At 42.4% G+C, this 19,595-nt stretch overlaps 1 protein-coding gene across 1 annotated transcript in view; it reads left to right on the top strand.

Annotated features, from left to right (window-relative positions):
• The window catches only part of VIPR1 (vasoactive intestinal peptide receptor 1), a 598,917-nt gene extending 579,664 nt beyond the window's left edge, over nt 1-19,253 (top strand). The window contains exons 12-13 of the mRNA XM_030197713.1: nt 5,275-5,316; nt 18,309-19,253. Of these exons, the coding sequence (XP_030053573.1) occupies nt 5,275-5,316; nt 18,309-18,500 (234 nt within the window). The 3' untranslated portion in view covers nt 18,501-19,253. The remainder of the gene's footprint in view (nt 1-5,274; nt 5,317-18,308) is intronic.
• The last annotated feature ends 342 nt before the right edge of the window (nt 19,254-19,595 follow it).

Here is a 19,595-nt window from a genome sequence, read left to right as displayed (position 1 = left end):
GTTTACTTCTGATCAGCTTGTGTTTTAAATTTGGTGGCTGTCAGAAGGCCAGCACTGGTGGAGATGGGAATATCTCTTTCAGTAATTCATCTTCCTGAAGTAGTGGCTGTAGGTCTCTTATGATTTTCCTCAGTTTCTCCAGCTCTGGGTTTATGTCACTACAAGGGGAATTCTGTCGTTGGCTTTTTTTTCTTTGTACTGTAGCAGATTTTCCCTGGTTGTATCATCTTATTAGCCTGACTACAAACATCCGCATATAGGAAACTGACAGATGTCTCTAACTTCCAGATCTGGGGTCTCACTTGCCCTTTCCTTACCGAGTACCCCAGGTACTGGACTTCTTGTTCTCCCAAGAAGTATTTTTTAGTATTCACTGTTAGCTCAGTGGTCCATAGACTATCCAGTAGTGCTTCTTTCTATTTGGATGAGATGAACCTTCCAATCCTTACTGTAAATGACAATGAGGGGCATAATCGAAAGGGGCGCCCAAGTTTTCCTGAGGACATCCTCGCAGGACATCCTGGCAAAGGGGTGGGGAAACCCGTATTATCGAAACAAGATGAGTGCCCATCTTTCGTTTCGATAATATGGTCGTTCCTAGAGATGGTCATCCTTAGACTTGGTAGTTTCTGATTTTCGGCGATAATGGAAACTAAGGGCGCCCATCTCAGAAACGACCAAATGCAAGCCCTTTGGTCGTGGGAGGAGCCAGCATTCATAGTGCCCAGTTGAAGACATGCCAGGACACCAACCGGGCAACCTAGGGGGGCACTGCAGTGGACTTCAGAAAAAGCTCCCAGGTACATAGCTCCCTTACCTTGTGTGCTGAGCCCCCAAAACCCACTACCCACAACTGTACACCACTACCATAGCCCTTATGGGTGAAGGGGGGCACCTACATGTGGGTACAGTGGGTTTTTTGTGGGTTTTGAAGGGCTCACATTTACCACCACAAGTGTAACAGGTAGGGGGAGGGGAATGGGCCTAGGTCCGCGTGCCTGAAGTGCACTGCACCCACTAAAACTGCTCCAGGGACCTGCATACTGCTGTCATAGAACTGGGTATGACATTTGAGGCTGGCAAAAAATATTTAAAAAATTTCTTTTGAGGGCTTTTGAGGGTGGGAGGGGGTTAGTGACCACTGTGGGAGTAAGGGGAGGTCATCCACGATTCCCTCCAGTGGTCATCTGGTCAGTTTGGGCACCTTTTTGTGGCTTGTTCGTAAGAAAAAAAGGACCAGGTAAAGTCGTCCAAGTGTTCGTCAGGGACGCCCTTTTTTTTCCATTATGGGTCGAGGATACCCATGTGTTAGGCATGCCCAAGTCCCGCCTTCACTACACCTCCGACACGCCCCTGTGAACTTTGGTTGTCCCCAGGAAGGAAAGCAGTTGGGGACGCCCAAAATCGGCTTTCGATTATACCGATTTGGGCAACCCTGTGAGAAGGACGCCCATCTTGCGATTTGTGTTGAAAGATGGGCATCCTCTTTCGAAAATAAGTCTGAATGTCATCTAAGTAGGCAGCTGCATAGTCCCCATGCAGTTAGTATGCAGTCCACAAGGCTTTAGATGGTAGCTGTGCTCCTTGAAGGCCAAATGGCAAAACTGTGAACTGGAACAAACCCTGGAGCATCGAAGAAGCAGTCTTCTCAGCAGCCAGTGTGAGGTGTACCTTACAGTATTTTATTTAATTAATTAATTTATTTATTTATTTATTGCATTTGTATCCCACATTTTCCCACCTATTTGCAGGCTCAATGTGGCTTGCATTATTCCATCCTGGCGATCGCCATTTCCGGAGTGAGAGATACACATGGTATTACCAGTATCCCTTGGTCAAGTCCAGGGTTGAGATGAATTGGGCTCCCTCCAGTATCTCGATATATTCATCCACTCTCGGCGTTGGATAGGCCTCTAGTTTGGAGACAGCATTCACCTTATGGAAATCAATACAAAACCAGATACCCCCATCCAGTTTTGGTACCAGCACAATGGGAGATGACAAATTACCGGTCGGCTCCTCAATAACACCCAGTTCCAGTATCTCAGTGATCTCTTTTGCCACGACTTGCTAGTGGGCCTCTGGGATCCGATAGAGGTGTTGCTGGATTACTATTCCTGGCTCAGTGATAATATCATGAGTTGTAAAGTGGGTTCAGCCTAGCATGCTGGAAAACACGTCTTGATTCTGGCATACCAACTGCTCTAGGTTGGCCTTCTGTGAGGGGGAAAGCTAGTCACCAAACAAAACTTGCAGGGGCCAGATTTTATCAGAACCTCTGGTCCAATATTGTTCCTTTGGACCAGTACTGCAGTCATGAGGACCCACTTCTTTAACAAATTAATGTGAAAGATCTTTGCCTTGACCCTCTTGTCCAGTTGGGCCACCATATAATTGACACATTCTGAATTGACACATCCTGTCTTTTCCACAACTTCATATGAACCTTGCCACTTGCATAATAGTTTACTCTCTGAGGAGGGTAAGAGGACTCAGACTCTGTCCCCCGGCTGGAAGGTTCTCTGTACTGCTTTTTGATTATAGACTCGGGCTTGACCTGCCTGAGACTCTTCCAAACAGAGCTTGGCTACCTCACCATCTTTCTTCAGCCTCTCCTGCATGGTGAGCACATATTCGGCCAAGTTCCTTCTCAGGCTGGGTTCCTCTTCCCAAGTTTCCTGAACCACATCCAGGATTCCCCTAGGTCTTCGCTTATAACAGCACAAATGGAGAGAAACCTGTTGAACTCTGGGGCACCTCCCGGATAGCAAATAACACATATAGGAGTAGAGAATCCCAGTTCTTCCCGTCCTAGGCCACAAACTTCTTCAACATTTACTTGAGAGTCTTATTGAAGCATTCTAACAGGCCATCTGTCTGGGGTGATAAATGGACATCTGCAAGGTCATGATCATGGACATAAAAGGTATCTCAACCAGCATAAAATTATGCAGTGTTCGTCACCTTTTTCACCTAGACAGGCTCCATCACTCCTTTCATTCTTTACATCCTGCCTGGACTACTGCAATGCCATTTATGCAGGATTTCTGTGCTCCTCTTTAAAGAAATTGCACTCTCTTCAAAATGTGGCTATTAGGTTGCTTTGCTGCACTCATTGCAGTGAACATACTACACCATTACTGAAACAGTACCATTGGTTGCCTATGGAGCAAAGGATCATTTACAAAATAGAAGTATTGACTTTTAAGGCTCATTGAATTGGCTATCCAGAATATTTAGCTAGCCTCACCATTCCCTACACACCAGACGTATGTTGCGTTCTTTCAATGATCATCGCCTCGTCCTCCCTGGACCTAGATTTGCTCATTATGAGTTGACTAGGCAAAGCGCTTTCTTCTTTCTTGCACCATCCATTTGGAATAGCCTACCACTCCCTGTTCGCAGCATTCTTGAGTTTGAGTTTTAAGGTAGAATTAAAAACCTGACTATTCAAGAAGGCTTATGGGGGTCCATACTAATTAAGTTGCCATGTTTCCTAACGTTTCCCCTTGTTCTCCTTAATCTTTCCTTCTCTCTCCCCTCTTTGTCATTGGTGTGTCTGCGTTTCTTTTCTGTCAGTTAATGGAGTTCCTTTCCCTTTCTTGATATACTGTATTCTGTACACTACTTTGCTCTGTTCGTCAGTAACAGCGGTCTAGCAAATATTAATAAACTGTAAACTAAACAATAAACTATAGTACCTTGGTCAGTCAGTATTTTGGTGGAAATCCACATCCAGGAAAAGACTTCCCACAGAGCACTGGCCACTGTGGTTATTTTCATTTTACACAGTCCAATGGCCTTTGGGCAGCAAGTTATGTAGTCCAAAATAACCAGGATAAACTTGTTGCTGCGGGTGGTATGTTCTTTTGAATGAGATATTGACAATGGGCATGGGCACGAGAGGGGCAGGTGGAATACTCACAGGACTACTCAGCTGGCAGGTTGGGCAGAACTGACAAAAGAGCTCAATTTGCTTGAATACACCTGGCTAGAAAAACCAAGGCAAAAGCCATTCCCAGGTCTTCTCTTCCCCCAAGTGACCTCCTAAAAGGTGACTATGGACTAATTACATGACCTGCCTATAGTAGGAACTAAGAGTTGCTCTACCTCTTCCCCTTCCAGGGTTCCCTTGGCCACAATGTACAACAAGTCAGATTTTATTATGAAATACAGGAGTGCTATTTTAGAGGGGTCCTGGTTGCCCATGGGATTCCCATCTTCCATAACAACCCTAGCTCATGCTGCTCTAAGAAACTCATCTTCTGACTGTGCCCTTTTAAAATTCCCTGAAGTACCACTACTCCATTTGGGTAGTCTATGTAAAAGGTCTGAGATGTCTGGGCTGCTGTCGTCCCCAGGCGCTGGTTCTCCATCTGTTGCAGCTCCTAAATTCAGAAAGCAGTGCAGTTTCTCTAGCCACCATTGATGGCAGGGTTTAGGTAGTTTCGGATTTTCATTATACAAATCAGGGTCCTCCAGCTGGAAGATCTCAGAGGAATGATTCCTCCTTCTTTGGGCTGGCGACCAGCTGGGCCCAGATAGCACTGAAATTTGGGAAATACCGGCCCAGATCTACTGGGTAAGGTAGCAAAGGCAAGACAACTACTTCCAGCTGAGCTTGTCCCACTGGTGTTTTAAAGGATACTTGAGCTATAGGATACTTCCTCTGGTCATCATGTACGCATGCCAAGATTACCTTCCACTTGTAATTCAACTGCAGTGTGGTGAGTATTTCTCTCCGAGCAAGAGTCTTAACACTGCCGAAGTATACTAGTACCTGAAATGGATGTCCTTCCAACTCAATGTTTAAAACACAGTTCCTGGTCTTGGGATGGAAAACATCCACAACATTTAACAATTGGTAGTTACTATATTCACATCTAAATCCTGGCAGTGCCTGGCTATATGGCTTCTTCCCCCACACCTGAAACAGAATTGGGTGCACAGGGAGAGAAATGGCCAGTAGGAAAAAGGAGGTAATAATGAGGACAGGGGAGATATGATAGAGATATTTAAATACTTAGGTGTCATAAATGAACAGGAGGTGTGTCTCTTTCAATTGAAAGGAAGATCTGGAATGAGAGGGTATAGAATGAGAAATAACCAGTATACCTGAATGTAACACACCTTGAGCTACTACTGAAAAAGGTGTGAGCAAAATCTAAAAATAAATTTGTCAACTGAGAATCTATCATTTTACTAGATGCTTTGATAAGGTTGAATGTGGTCCTCAATTTTGGAATGTTCTAATGTCTCTTTTATTCTTTGCAGGGTTTTGTAGTAGCGGTCCTCTACTGTTTCCTTAATGGAGAGGTGAGCTCCTTGCAGTTACTATATCATGTTTTTAAATCAAGAACAAACTTGAAAAGACAAGCATGCTATATAGTTTACCTGGTCAATATTCAAAACGATATAACTGGCCAGAAACAGTTGCTGACCAGTTCAATTGCTTGGCTGGGGCTAAACGCTATTGAAAATTTGCGATTAGCACCTAAGTGAAAACTGGCTATTTTGGGGACATTCCAGGGGCGGAGTTGTCACTTGGCCGGTTGAGTAACAATATTCAGCACTTAACCGGCCAGGGTAACCACTTAAATGGAACCGCATAAAACAAACACAGTTCTATCTTTATGTGGCAACCCATGGCCAGTTAAGTGCTGTATATCAACTTAACTGGCTATGTATTAGCCAACTTTGCATAAATCGTTTATTCAATGCCAGACTTAGCCTGGCACTAAATATCCAGGAATAACGCCGGCTTTGGTCAGTAAAATGCTCACTGCCGCTGGCTGAATATTGACCTCTACATTTCTGAAGGACTGGGGTCTGAATATAGATAATCTTAGAAAATACTCCAACTTGGGGAGCCTTAGAGCTAAATTTTACTAATCTGCATTCATGAACTAATGTGAATTATTTAATGCAACACCCACTATTGTCATTAGGATCTCTTTATTAAATAACACATATTAATTTACAATAATACATGCTAATACACTAACAGCTGTTATATTACCTGGTTTGCAAATACTACATGTCACAGTTGAGTCATAGCTGAATACCATGTAGTATTTTTATCTATATGATCATTTTGGGGGGATTCTACTTTGGTTTGGCTGTTGGTAGCAGTGGGTAGACAGAAGGGGTAATTATATAACTGTGTGCCTATAAATGGTATAGGCGCCCAGAGAGCACATGAATGGTGCGCATTCTATAAAGGAAAGAGATTTGCACATAATGGAGGCAGTGTGTGCAAATCATGTTCATGCATATTCATTGTATATATCCTGAAAACCTGACTGGCAAGGGGTATTCCAGGACTGGACTTGGGGAAACACTGCCTTTACAGTATTCTATAAGTTCCATGTGTAACTGTGCACCCTGCCTACACTCCACTCGGATTCCATCCATGTAAACACCCACCTGTAAACAGTGCACTATCAGAGATATGTATGTAGTTACAGAATAGTGCTTAGGCTGCATAATGGCATATACACTTATATGTCCTGGTATTTTAATGATTTACCCATGTATTTAGCACCTAAATGTAGGCACCCACATAATAGAATTATGTCAGAGATGTCTAAGCCTACACACCATGATGAAAAATTTGTAAGAATGAGGTATAAATAAGGCAGTTCACTGAAAGTAAACATTAAATTCAATAAATAATAAACATATTACACAATAAAATCAATAAGGTCCATATCCCCCCCCCCCCCCCCAGATCCTCTGTGGTTTTATGCGTCAATAAGCATACTAAAAGTTCCAGTTTTGTAGTTCAGTATAACAAGCCTTAGATGTAATACTACATATGCAACAATGTGAAGACTGTAAGTACTGAATGGGAAATTACAGTGAGTCACAAGAGAATTTCTTCTGACAGATGTGAGAATGTATTTATCTCAGAGTAAGAAGTGTGACTATTGGTCTGATTGTATTCAATAGAAAGACCTGACAGATTGGTAGCTAGCAGCTATGTTTGCTTTTCTGTATGAGAATATATTTTCACTTTCCCCTGGGCATTGAAGATAGTTTGTGATTTAATTGTGCAGTACAGATTACATCTTGTCATACAATACAATCCCAGAGGCACCCCAGCCAGTCAGGTGTTTGGGATGACCACGGTGAGTGTTCATGAGAAAGATTTGCATGCACTGCCTCCACTGCATGCAAGTCTCCCTCATGAATGTTCGTTGTGGATGTCCCGGAGGCCTGACTGGCTGGGGTGCCTCCGGGATCAAGTTTGGGAACCACTGACCTAAGGAGAAGAGGATCCATTATCTGTGAGCTCAGCAAGGGTTCTGGGAAGCTGCCTGAAGTGCATAAAAAAGGAGTGAGTTGAGTGGAGCAATGAAAAGCTGTCTTCATGCAAGCTGGAAGAGGAGAGTAATGCTTTTATAGATATTATTCTGTATCTAGTGAAGAACCTATAACTACCTCAAGTGATAATTTTTGTAGTATTCATCAGGTTAGAAGTATGTTTCTCATGTTTGACCCAGTTGGGCTACTATTAAATTGGAATTTATTTTACATATCTGTGTATGGACTGGACTTATGTATAAACAGCACCTCCCCCCCCCCCCCCCCCCCCCCGGTCCAATGCAGGGAACATTAAAGTACCTAGGCTTAAGAAGAGTTGTAAAGGATAAGAGCCTTGGAGACAATTCACCCCCTACCCCCAGCCCTGGGACCCATCATCTTATCATTAATGTGGTGGTAGGGGGGTCCCTATGGTGATATATCAAAAATTAGAGAGTTGTCAGTGTAAAACTGGTGGTTTTAGGCAGGGGCTGGGAGGCAGGGCTAGTGGTTGGGAGGAGGGGCTAGTGCTGGGCAGACTTCTACGGTCTGTACCCTGAAAATGGCAGATACAAATTAAAGTCAGGTATACATAAAGTAGCACATATGAGTTTATCTTGTTGGGCAGACTGGACGGACCGTACAGGTCTTTTTCTGCCGTCACTTACTATGTTACGTTACAATACAAATACAAATAAAATGTATATTCCACAAGCTACTAGATTAGTCTTATGTGGATTAGAAAAGTGAAAACTAGAGATTCCTAGGATAAACAAAGTAATGTGAAAAACATAATCCACTGCCTTGGGTGAATCTCTTCATAAAGGTGGTTATTAAATCCCAATCAATAAATAAACCAGATAAGTTTTCAACTTCTTCTGAAAAGACATATAGGGGTCCTTTTACTAAGGTGCGCTGAAAAATGACCTGCAGTAGTGTAGGTATGGGTTTTGGGTGCGTACAGAATCATTTTTCAGAGCACCAGTAAAAAAGGCCTTTTTAAACTTTTTGCCAAAAATGGATGTGCGGCAAAATAAAAATTGCCGCGCGTCCATTTTAGGTCCTAGACCTTACCGCCAGCCATTGACCTAGTGGTAAAGTCTCATGTGGTAACCGGACTGTAATGACCTTCGTGCGCCATATAACACTTGGTGTGGCAGAAAATAAAATTATTTTTCGGCTGCGCATGTCGGCCGTGTGGCAAAAATGAAATTACAGCAAGAGCCATGCGGTAGCCGTGTGGTAACTCCATTTTGGCGTGCATTGGGCGCACGTAGAAGCTTACTCGACTTAGTAAAACGGCCCCATAATTATCTAGCAATCTAATTTCCAAGGCAGTACATTCCAAGTTAAAGCTGCTTGATATGCTATTATTTGAGAAAAAAATCTTTTTGTACTTAGTTGTTTTTACATCTGTGAAATGAAGCAATAAGCTTCCTTGTCATAAGTTTCAGTCTGTCCCAGAATGGCAATACTTATGTACTTCAGATACGCCAAATATGGAAGACACCAGTAGCTGCTGCCCCTTCATGGGAGCGGCAGTGCAAAGGTCTACCTTTCCTCTTTTTGTGATGGGAACTTTGTTCCAGGATCTAGCATAGAGTTGGACTGGGCCCAGCATGCTGGTTTCCCCAAATGCTTATGTCGCATAACATCCAGCCCCATTAACCCCAACTATCCCACAGACCAGATCTCTGCTATAGGATTGTGAACCCTCAGGGGACAAATGGCTACAGAGTGCAATGGTGATGTAGATGGGCAGTCAGCCCTATCCTGTGACCCATAATGCTGTTTCTCTGCACTGCTTTGCCTTCACATGTCCAGGTTACTGTACCTACAAACATGAAGTTTGCAATTGTTCAGTTCAGCTAGGCACCTTCCCCCAACTATCCAGAGGGACACTGGCTGGGCTCTGGCTGTAGGACATCTGTGAGTGGGGCCTTTCCTGAGATGAGAGCTTTGGCCAGATATGCTCCTGCCATTTCCTGGGAGCACCTTGGGGTTTTTTTTACCATTCTCATTTTATCATAGTCTCCTTTTTGAAAGTTAAATGCTAACATATTGGATTTCCTGTGTGTACTTACTCCAGAGATTATATCAAATTTGATCATGTTATGATCGCTATTATCAAATGGCCCCAGCACCATTACCTCCTGCTCCAGATCATGCACTCCACTAAGGTCTAGGTCTAGAATTGTTCCTCCTCTTGTTGGTTCCTGAATCAGCTGCTCCATAAAGCAGTCCCTGATTTCATCAAGGAATTTTACCTCACTAGCATGCCCTGATGTTACGTTTACCCAGTCAATATCGGAGTAATTGAAATCACCCATTATTATTGTGTTCCCCAGTTTGTTAGCTTCCCTTTCGTATCCTGCAGAATTTTTAGTCTATTTGATTCAAGGCCCTCCGTAATGTACAATGCTACCCCCTCCACCAATTCAATAATCCACCCTGGTATGACAGTGTCTCATTGGTTATCTTCCTTTCACCAGGTCTCAGATAGATATCTCTATCTTTCTGTTTAGTGCAATATATTCTAACTCCCCCATCTTATTTCTTAGGCTTCTGCCATTTGCATGCAGACATTTCAAACAGTGTTTGTTGTTCCTATTTACAACTTGCTAAGCAGTTGACAGTGATAATTTACAATTTTAAAAACCTGACCTCTTTATTTAAAGACACCTGGTCTACTTTGGTTTCTATTGCAACCTTGCTATCGGGATGCCCTATCTTCCCTGTTTTGGTGGTATCTTTTAAAAATACATTGTTCTGAACTATGCATTTTTGAGCAACTGTCAGCCTTCCCCCAGTTTGTAGTTTAAAAGCTGCTCTATCTCCTTTTTAAATGTTGATGCCAGCAGCCTGGTTCCACCCTGGTTAAGGTGGAGCCCATTTTTCCGAAAAAGGGTCCCCATTTCCCAGAAAGTTGCTCAGTTCCTAAAATATCTAAAACCCTCCTCCCTGCACCATCGCTTCATCCACTATTCAAGGTGCCTGACACCACTGTCCACGACACTGCCAGGTCAGGAAATTAGTTTCCCTGGGCCATGAGCACTTAGGAACATGGCCAGTCTCAGCCTAGTTAGGTTTCTGGAGCATGTGCAACTTTTCACGCATGTGCAGTGATGCTCCAGAGACACAACTAGGCCCAAACTGAAGTCAGGGCCTCAATTTTTAGGCCTATCAGCTTCAGTTCCGTAGCTTTCACTGTCTTTTTCCTACAGTCACTGGGGAATTGCTGGGACCCATTCTGTGGGTGGAGGTTGAGTGTGGAGCATATGAGGGTCAAGGTAAGTGGACTGGTGGTCCAAGTTTTGTTTAAAATTGCAATTTTTCTCACGTTGAGCTGGGAGCTAAGGGGTTAATTTTTAGTAAAATGTGATGGTAGGTATGGGTTCGGAGAACCTCCTGAGATGGATTAGTACTTAAAATGTTTTGCCAAAAGTCATTTTGTAGGGAAAGCGAGACAGTTTTGGTTTGGGACATTTCTGAGTTTTAGATTTTTTTTTTTTTTTTGGTAGACATAATTTGAGGGTGTGCATGGCATGTTACTGAATGTTATTAGAGTGGACACACCCGGTTCTTGAGGGGTTTTAGTGGTAATTTTTGAAAAAATGTGTTGATATCTGTAAATGAGGAGCAACGTTTATGAGAAAAATGTGGGATTTGATGGATTAACGGTAACAGGAACTTTTGAGTAAATTTTGTTGAAATATTTGTGTTCATTATGGTAAAATTGCATTTTTCAGAATGCCTGACAGATTTTCTGCTGACTAAACTAGATGATCTCAATGACTATGAAGCAGAAATTGAGTTGCAAAAGAGGGAAAAGTCTCAACTGCTATGGCTATATTTGCACATGAATATTCATTATATAGCACATAGAAAAAGTCATCATAGACTTGAAAAACCCTCTGGTATATAATCAAAAAATATTTTTTTAAATTTTTTATATATCACTATATGTGTGAGTCTAATTCGACTTGAAAATCTGTGATCAAATCAAATTTATCAAAGAAATAACTGTGTCAAAAATATGTCCAAACAACATCACTTATCTTATCCAGAATCATGAAACAACGTCGTTCTAATGAGGCGGTGGATCCAAAAAAAATGTTTTATGAATGCATTGGTTCCTACGGTCCCGTTTCGTAAATCTTCGTCAGGGAACCCGCTATTTAGTTGAACCCCGCACCATGATCGCTGTCGATGAATCAGAAAGGAAAAAGATATGAGAACAAATCCATTACAACAAGTAGTGAGTTCAAAGTTATCATAATCCCTTAAGAGCAACATCATGTCGTTTTACCTCTATTTGCAATACAATTCACACCGGTAAATTCATTACCGATATGGCAGTCAATGATAGGACCATGATATTTGTGCGTCATTTGACGCTCCAGTCATTGATTGGGTAAAGTTTTCTTTAAGTTCACATTGAAGTCAGGTGAGGACGCCAACAATTCTTTCCAGAAGACATAAGTTTTGTGTGAATTGTATTGCAAATAGAGGTAAAACGACATGATGTTGCTCTTAAGGGATTATGATAACTTTGAACTCACTACTTGTTGTAATGGATTTGTTCTCATATCTTTTTCCTTTCTGATTCATCGACAGCGATCATGGTGCGGGGTTCAACTAAATAGCGGGTTCCCTGACGAAGATTTACGAAACGGGACCGTAGGAACCAATGCATTCATAAAACATTTTTTTTGGATCCACCGCCTCATTAGAACGACGTTGTTTCATGATTCTGGATAAGATAAGTGATGTTGTTTGGACATATTTTTGACACAGTTATTTCTTTGATAAATTTGATTTGATCACAGATTTTCAAGTCGAATTAGACTCACACATATAGTGATATATAAAAAATTTAAAAAAATATTTTTTGATTATATACCAGAGGGTTTTTCAAGTCTATGATGACTTTTTCTATGTGCTATATAATGAATATTCATGTGCAAATATAGCCATAGCAGTTGAGACTTTTCCCTCTTTTGCAACTCAATTTCTGCTTCATAGTCATTGAAAATTGCATTTTTCCCATTCTCTATGGGATCAAAATGGAGACTGTGAACTTTTCAATTAGGTTCTTTGCCTTTGAAAGTTTTGTGTGCCGTCGTTTGATTACCTACCAGTGGTCGCTGGGAAGCTCGCCAGGTGCCCTTGGCCTGGATTGGCCGCTGTCGTGGACAGGATGCTGGGCTCAATGGACCCTTGGTCTTTTCCCAGTGTGGCATTGCTTATGAACTTATGTACTTTGAGTCACTGTCTCCCCTAGCAACAGCTGTGCTGGCTGTGATCAGAGGGGCTGAAGTTCTCAGAGACTTTGATTGCATATGTGAGAGCTCTGTGGCTGAGAGTAGGTTTTTGGGCTAAACAGTTGTTAGCTGATTCCAAATTTAATATTTCTGACCCTGGGGGTTAAGAGAGATTGGATTTTCATTCCAGAAGTGATTTTCTTATGAGAAAAATCATTTTATATTCTGACACTTTGGGAAGGGTTGTGTGAGAGAGTGTGAGAGCGATAGGGACAGTGACAGGAGCTCTGTTTTTAAAGTGAGAGCGAAGTCAGAGAAAAAAAAGGAATTTATGTTTTTTTCCAGAAGTTATTTTTAAGGTGAGCCTACATGCTGGCTTACTAACCAGGTATTACGACAGTGAGAGTGTCTGGGGTGCTATATGCTATACGAGTAAAAGTGTGGAAAACGACAGAAGCTCTATTTGAAAGTTGGAGTGAAGTCCAAGGAAAGAGGGATTTATTTTAAAAGTCATTTCGCCTAGTAGAACTGCTGTGAAATTGAGTCTATAGAGCCTGAGTGCAATGCCTAGGGCTCACAAGCATAGGTGCCTCCCTAATAACAAGGCCCAAGTGTATATGGAAAGTTCGATGTGTGACTGAGAAAGTGATCTGGAAAATTGCTTATGCCCTTCTTAGTCTATGGATGAAAGTGACAAGCTAGGTGTCAAAGTTAAGGAACTCAATTATTGTTTTGGTTTGGGTTTTTTTAATGGTTAGCTGGCCCAAGTAAACCCTTTCCTCACTGACGGCCTGTTTACTAAGGTGTGCTAACGTTTTTAGCACGCGTTAAAAATAAACGCGCACTAATGCTAGAGACACCTATATATTCCTATGGGTGTCTCTAGCATTAGCATGCGGTAATTTTTAGCGCATGCTAAAAATGCTAGCACGCCTGTAGCATGGCTTAGTAAACAGGGCCCAGAAAGAGTAACCTGAAACAAGTCAAGAAGATAGACTCTCTTTTTAGTTGTTTAAGGTTAGAGTAATAGGACATGGTTCCAGAGTCTACACTGGAGCAGGTGTGAAGCAAAGGGCCCCACCATCTAAGCAAGAAGAGAGAAGACTCAAGAAAAACTAGGGTTTCTACAGATAAGTGTACATGTACCCCTGGAAAAGACAGAAAGGACACTAACACACATAGTAGTGACATGGAGGGGCATAATGGAACAGAAACGCCTATCTCCATGGGCGTTTATCTCCGAGAACGGGTCCGTGAAGGGGCGGGGCGGATCGTATTTTTTAAAAGAAAAAGACGCCCATGTTTTATTCGTCAAGGTGTGAGCTGGGCGTTTTTGCTTTTCAGCGATAATGGAAAATGAAATCGCCCAGCTCAAAAACGAATAAATCCAAGGCATTTGTTCGTGGGAGGGGCCAGGATTCATAGTGCACTGGTCCCCCTCACATGGCAGGACACCAACCGGGCACCCTAGGGGGAACTTTTACAAAAACCAAATAAAAGGTAAAAGAGCTCCCAGGTGCATAGCACCCTTCCCTTGGGTGTTGAGCCCCCCAAATCCCCCTCAAAACCCACTGCCCACAAGTCTACATCATTACTATAGCCCTAAGAGGTGAAGGGGGGCACCTACATGTGGGTACAGTGGGTTTGGGGGGGTTGGACGACTAATAGCATTAAGCAGCACAATTGTAACAGGTAGGGGGGGGGATGGGCCTGGGTCCACCTGCCTGACGTCCACTGCACCCCCTAACAACTGCTCCAGGGACCTGCATACTGCTGCTTGGGAGGAGGGTATGACATTTGAGGGTGAAAGTAAAAGTTGTGAAACATCATTTGTTGTGGTGGGAGGGGGTTAGTGACCACTGTGGGAGTCAGGGGAGGTCATCCCCGACTCCCTCTGGGGGTCATCTGGTAATTTAGGGCACTTTTGGGGGCCTTATTCGTAAAAAAACAGGGTCCAGGAAAAGTGTCCTAAATTCTAGCTCAAAACTGTTCCATTATCGGCGAAGGGCGCCCATCTCTGTTCGCCCGATAACCACGCCCCAGTTCCGCCTTCGACACGCCTTCGACACGCCCCCGTCCACTTTGTCCGCATCCGCGACGGAGTGCAGTTGAAAGCGACCCAAATTCGGCTTTTGATTATACCGCGTTATTCGTTTTTGTGAGATAAACGCCCATCTCCCGATTTAGGTCGGAACTTGGGCGTTATTCTCGTTCGATTATAAGCTGGATGGTCACCTAATCTGTAAGGGTCTGAAAGACAAAAATTGGACACAGAGTAATTTCTTAGGGGGGGTAACATTTTCGTAGAGAAAGTTAACAGTAAAATGAAATTAATTGAATAGTAATACTTATCTAATATTCTAGTTTGTTGCCCAATTTCTGATGGGAATATCTGGTTGCATCTGAAAAAGGAAAAGTGTTATATATGGGAAACAGTGAAAGTGAAGTTGTTCAAAGCAATTAACAATTTGTTTAATTAAAAATTCCCAGACTTGTTAATAATAAACGCCATTTATTGTTGTAACATCTGTCTGGTTCCTGACTCATTATCCTTTTAGTTTCCTTCCTTCTTTTGTTTTTGAACTAAAAGATCGTGGTTAGTTTAATGTACATAACTGTTTGGTGACTTGAGGTAAGCGGCCGATTTGACTACATTAATGGTATCTGGTAAAGTCACCAATACAAAACTGAATCAGCAGGACATTACATTAACTTGCCTTAAGCTAACACTGAAAATCCATTCAGCTGTCCTGGATAAATTTTCACTTGCAGGAGGGAACCAGTTTCCCTTCTCTTGGCAGCAGCAACTAATTCAAAATGGTGCTCTGATACTAGTGAGGTCTGGGGTTGATTAGAAATTGTCCCAGAAGGTTCTTATACTGTAGTATTTCAGGATAGTTTGATGGGGTGTTCAGGTACAAAATGTTCTTTCAGAGGAGCAGGCAGACGGCTCAGCCCTGTAAATCCATTTACTATTTCAAGTTGGTGGGGATAGAGGGTGAGTGTCCAGATGCCCACCTTTGATCATCAGTGGGGAGGGATTTGGACACAGAGTTCAGAGGCATATCTTGTACCAGGGGGAAGATGTCCACAGTGCCAAGTAGCCCTTTCTCTTTGAAATAGTTAAAGCAGGGTAAACTGAGCTGCAAAACATGTCAACATTAATGTGGTCAAGCTCTCCTTAATGTAACCGTGTTAACACTGCTGCACTATGCATCTCATTACTTTAGTACATCCGCCATTAAACAGCAATGTACAACCAGCATTAGAACTCAAAGATAATAAGAAAATAATAATAATAATAACTTTGATCTAAAAAAAAAAGAACTGAAGACATTCTTATTTCTGCAGTGTTATGGTTGTGGTTAGTAGCAACTGGAAAAGAATTTCGTGATAGGTATTGATGCATTTATTGACTTAAAATAATGTAGGAAAGACAACCCTCTGAGAAGTTATGCATAGTTGACTATGAAGTAAGGATTAAATGAAAGGGATATGCAGTTGTTTGCTTAAGCTTATGTATGTTTGTTCAATGTGTTCCTGTTACATTGAATTATGTATGTACTGATTGTGAGCTGCCAAGGATTCTTAGATGATGCGGAGTATAATTTTTAAAATAAATAAATAAGTGTTAAAGCTACCCAGGCTGATATTCAAAGCAATTTAAGCAGTTCTGGAGCATCCCAACCACCAATATTCAGCAGCACATAATCAGGTAGTGTTGCTAAATATTGGCTTTGACCAGCCCCCCCCCCCCCCCCCCCAAATTGAGCAGGTCTGGGGTGATACAGAAGGCAGTGTTGGGGAGAAGCCAGCAGTTATGCAGGTGCTGGCAATATTCAGTGCTGGGACCCGCATAGCTAAGCATCCAAAATTAGGACAGCTCAAAAGCTGTTCTAAATTCATCCGCTTAGATATGTGGATGCCGACACTGAATATTGGTCGGCACTCACATAACTTACAATTTCCTTCCAGGCCCTCTGAACCTCTCCAAAACCTCAGGCCTCTTCTGATCCCCTTCCTCCCAAAAAACAACCCTCCCCCAGCCCACCATCACCATAAGCCCTCCCCAGGCTTATCTGTATCCCTGGTGGTCCAGTGGGGTCAGGAGCAAAGCACACTTGTTCCTGCTGCAGCAGTGGTTTCCACAAATGGCTGCCACAACCTCATGCAGCAGTCTCATGGTACTGCTGAACTACCGCGAGGCTGACGTGAGAGGTCACGGCAGCCATTTTGTGGAAGCCACTGGTAGGGGCAGGAGCAACTGAGCTTCAGTCTTGCCACCAGTGATACAGGTGGGCCTGGAGAGGGCCTATGGTAATGGTGGGACAGAGGAGTTGGGGGGAATTGGAAGGAGGATTGGAGGGCCTAGGAAGGAATTATAAGCTATGCAGGTGCAAGCCAATATTCAGTGCCAGCATTCACATAGCATCAGTATGTTAAGGCTGCTGCAAAAGGTCACAGCAGCCATTTTGTGGAAACTGGCACTAGGTGCAGGAGCAAGTCAGCTTTGCTCCTGTCCTCAATGCTCCTACTGGACCACTAGAGATGCAGTTAGACCTGGGGAGAGCCTATGGTTTTGGCGGGCTGGGGAGGGGGGAGTTGAAGGGGATTGTTGTTTTGGGGGGGTCATGTCATGAGGAAGGCAGATCGAAAAGGGCCTATGGTGCCAGGGGGAGTAATCAGAAAGGGGAACACAGAGCCTGGGAGTAAATTGTAACCTATGCGGGTCCTGGTCGATATTCAGCCGGGGACTGCATAACTGTCTTATGCAGGCCCCAGCTGCTGGGACCTGCATAAGCTCCAGCGACCAGGAAACACAAAATTAGCACCAGTTATGCAGTGCTAGTGCCCATACATGGCTTAGCACTGAATATCTGTGCTAATTTAGCGCCAGTGACTGTCAGCATTTTAAAAAATTGCTGGCTGCCACCGGCTGAATATCGACCCAATAATCATAATATGAGTTAGTATATACGCCTTTAAATCAGTAGTTTTCAACTAGTGTGTCAGGATACACTCATGTGTCACCAACAGTTTGACAGACAGCACACTTGTGCTTTCTTTAAAAGCCACACGTGCAGCAGGTTGGGAAAAGTTGAGAACCAGGAAGTCAGTTAATTGACATCTCCATAACTAGTCCCTACTTCTATCACCAGCCTTAAATGGAAATGTTGCTGGCCTTTGGCCCATTCCTCTATTTCACCCCAGCATCATACAGACCCTGGCATCTGTATTTCCATTGCATGATTGTTAGCAATAATGATATGATATATAGGTTTTTTTCTTTGTTCAGCTGCAAATTGTAGGGTCCAGTGTGTTACCCATGTGAACATTGTCTGTCAGCTATGTCCCTAACTGAAGAAGGATTGAGAACCACTGCTTTAATTGTAAAACAAATATATTTGGTTTATCAGTGTTGAATTACTGCTTTAAAAGCTAACTAGAAGCATTTACCTCTAGAGCAGTGGTTCTCAACCCAGTCTTTGCGATACACCCAGCCAGTCATGTTTTTAGGATTCCCACAATGAATACGCATGAGATTCATTTGTATAAAATGGAGATAGTACATACAAATGTATCTTATGCATATTCATTGTGAGTATCCTGAAAATCTGACTGGATGGGTGTATCTTGAGGACAAGGTTGAGAACACCTGTTCTAGCGCTATAGATTTGCACTCTCGTAAGGACATCATGAAATGGTTTTATATTCTCCTTTCTTTTCATTGTTTACCAGGTCCAGGCTGAACTAAAGCGCAAGTGGAGGCGATGGCACTTGGAGAGGTTCTTAGGATCGGATACAAAGTACCACCATCCTTCTTCGGGAAGCAATGGAACCAACTTCAGCACCCAGATCTCTATGTTGACTAAATGCAGTCCCAAAGCTCAAAGATGTTCACACATTCAAGCTGAGTTTTCTTCAGTTTGATCAGATATTCTACCTAAGGTCACTCAGGACTCCACTATAAATGGTTTTTAAAAATAAAACACTGTCTCAGTGAAACAAAAGAAGACAACATTGGAAAGCATCTGCATTTTTCAACAAGACAAGACTCCGTAGAGATGCATATCATGTTAATGTTGGCATCATAGGAAAAAAGGAATTGATCACACTTTATAGGTCATGAGATCTCACTCATACCTTTAGTCTTCAGGCTTATGAAGAAACTTAGAAATGGATGAAAATTTAATTGAGCAGCAATTTATTCATTCAGTGTACAAATCTGGAAAAGTTGTGTTCTTGAAGGACTACATATTCCAGAAATATATTTACAGTAACTCAATGAAAGAGGTCTTCTGCCTTTCAGACTTGAATCTAGAGGATTATAATACAGAATGCAGTGAAGAACAATATCTTTTTTTGCTTATAAAAGATACAGTCTTAACTTTTAATCTACCATTCCATAAGCGTTCACCATATTAGTTTAGAATGCTTTCCAATGTCATCAAACATCAGTGAAGTCCTTCATTATTACCTCCTAACATCCTGAGTGTGTGTCAGTGAACCTCAGAACTGGATGACATATCTGACAGGTTATAAAAAATTTTCTCAATTGTTTTGTAAGTTTTTTCCCCCCCAAAGGAGGCTGGCTCTCCAAACTAATGGTATCATATTGGGTGGCTTTGTCATAAGCCAAAATGAATATTTTGGATTGGTTGCATTACAAAACATCTTGCAATACATGACTACATCACAAATGTATTACTGAGTATCTAATCCTAATTCAACATATCAGCTGCAATAGGTGAATTTAGTTGACACAGCTAATTGATATTCGCTGACTGGCATATTTTTGCTAGATGAGTTCAATTAAGACCTATAGCTTGACAAGAAATTAATGAACAGGCCTTAATGACCCAGAAGTCATCATTTTTAGAAATCAGCAAATTATAGAACAAGAAAAAAATCAAAAAATGTTATGTTGCATTCTTTTTGCAGAGGATCTAGGTAGCAAGGGGAAACAGGCAGAAGGTAGTAAAGCTTGTTAGTCAGTACTCTTGAAAACTGTGGTATATATTGTGC

Source organism: Microcaecilia unicolor, chromosome 1 (assembly GCF_901765095.1).
Source record: "Microcaecilia unicolor chromosome 1, aMicUni1.1, whole genome shotgun sequence".
NCBI classification, from domain to species: Eukaryota; Metazoa; Chordata; class Amphibia; order Gymnophiona; family Siphonopidae; genus Microcaecilia; species Microcaecilia unicolor.
This window is presented reverse-complemented; position numbering and strand designations above follow the sequence as displayed.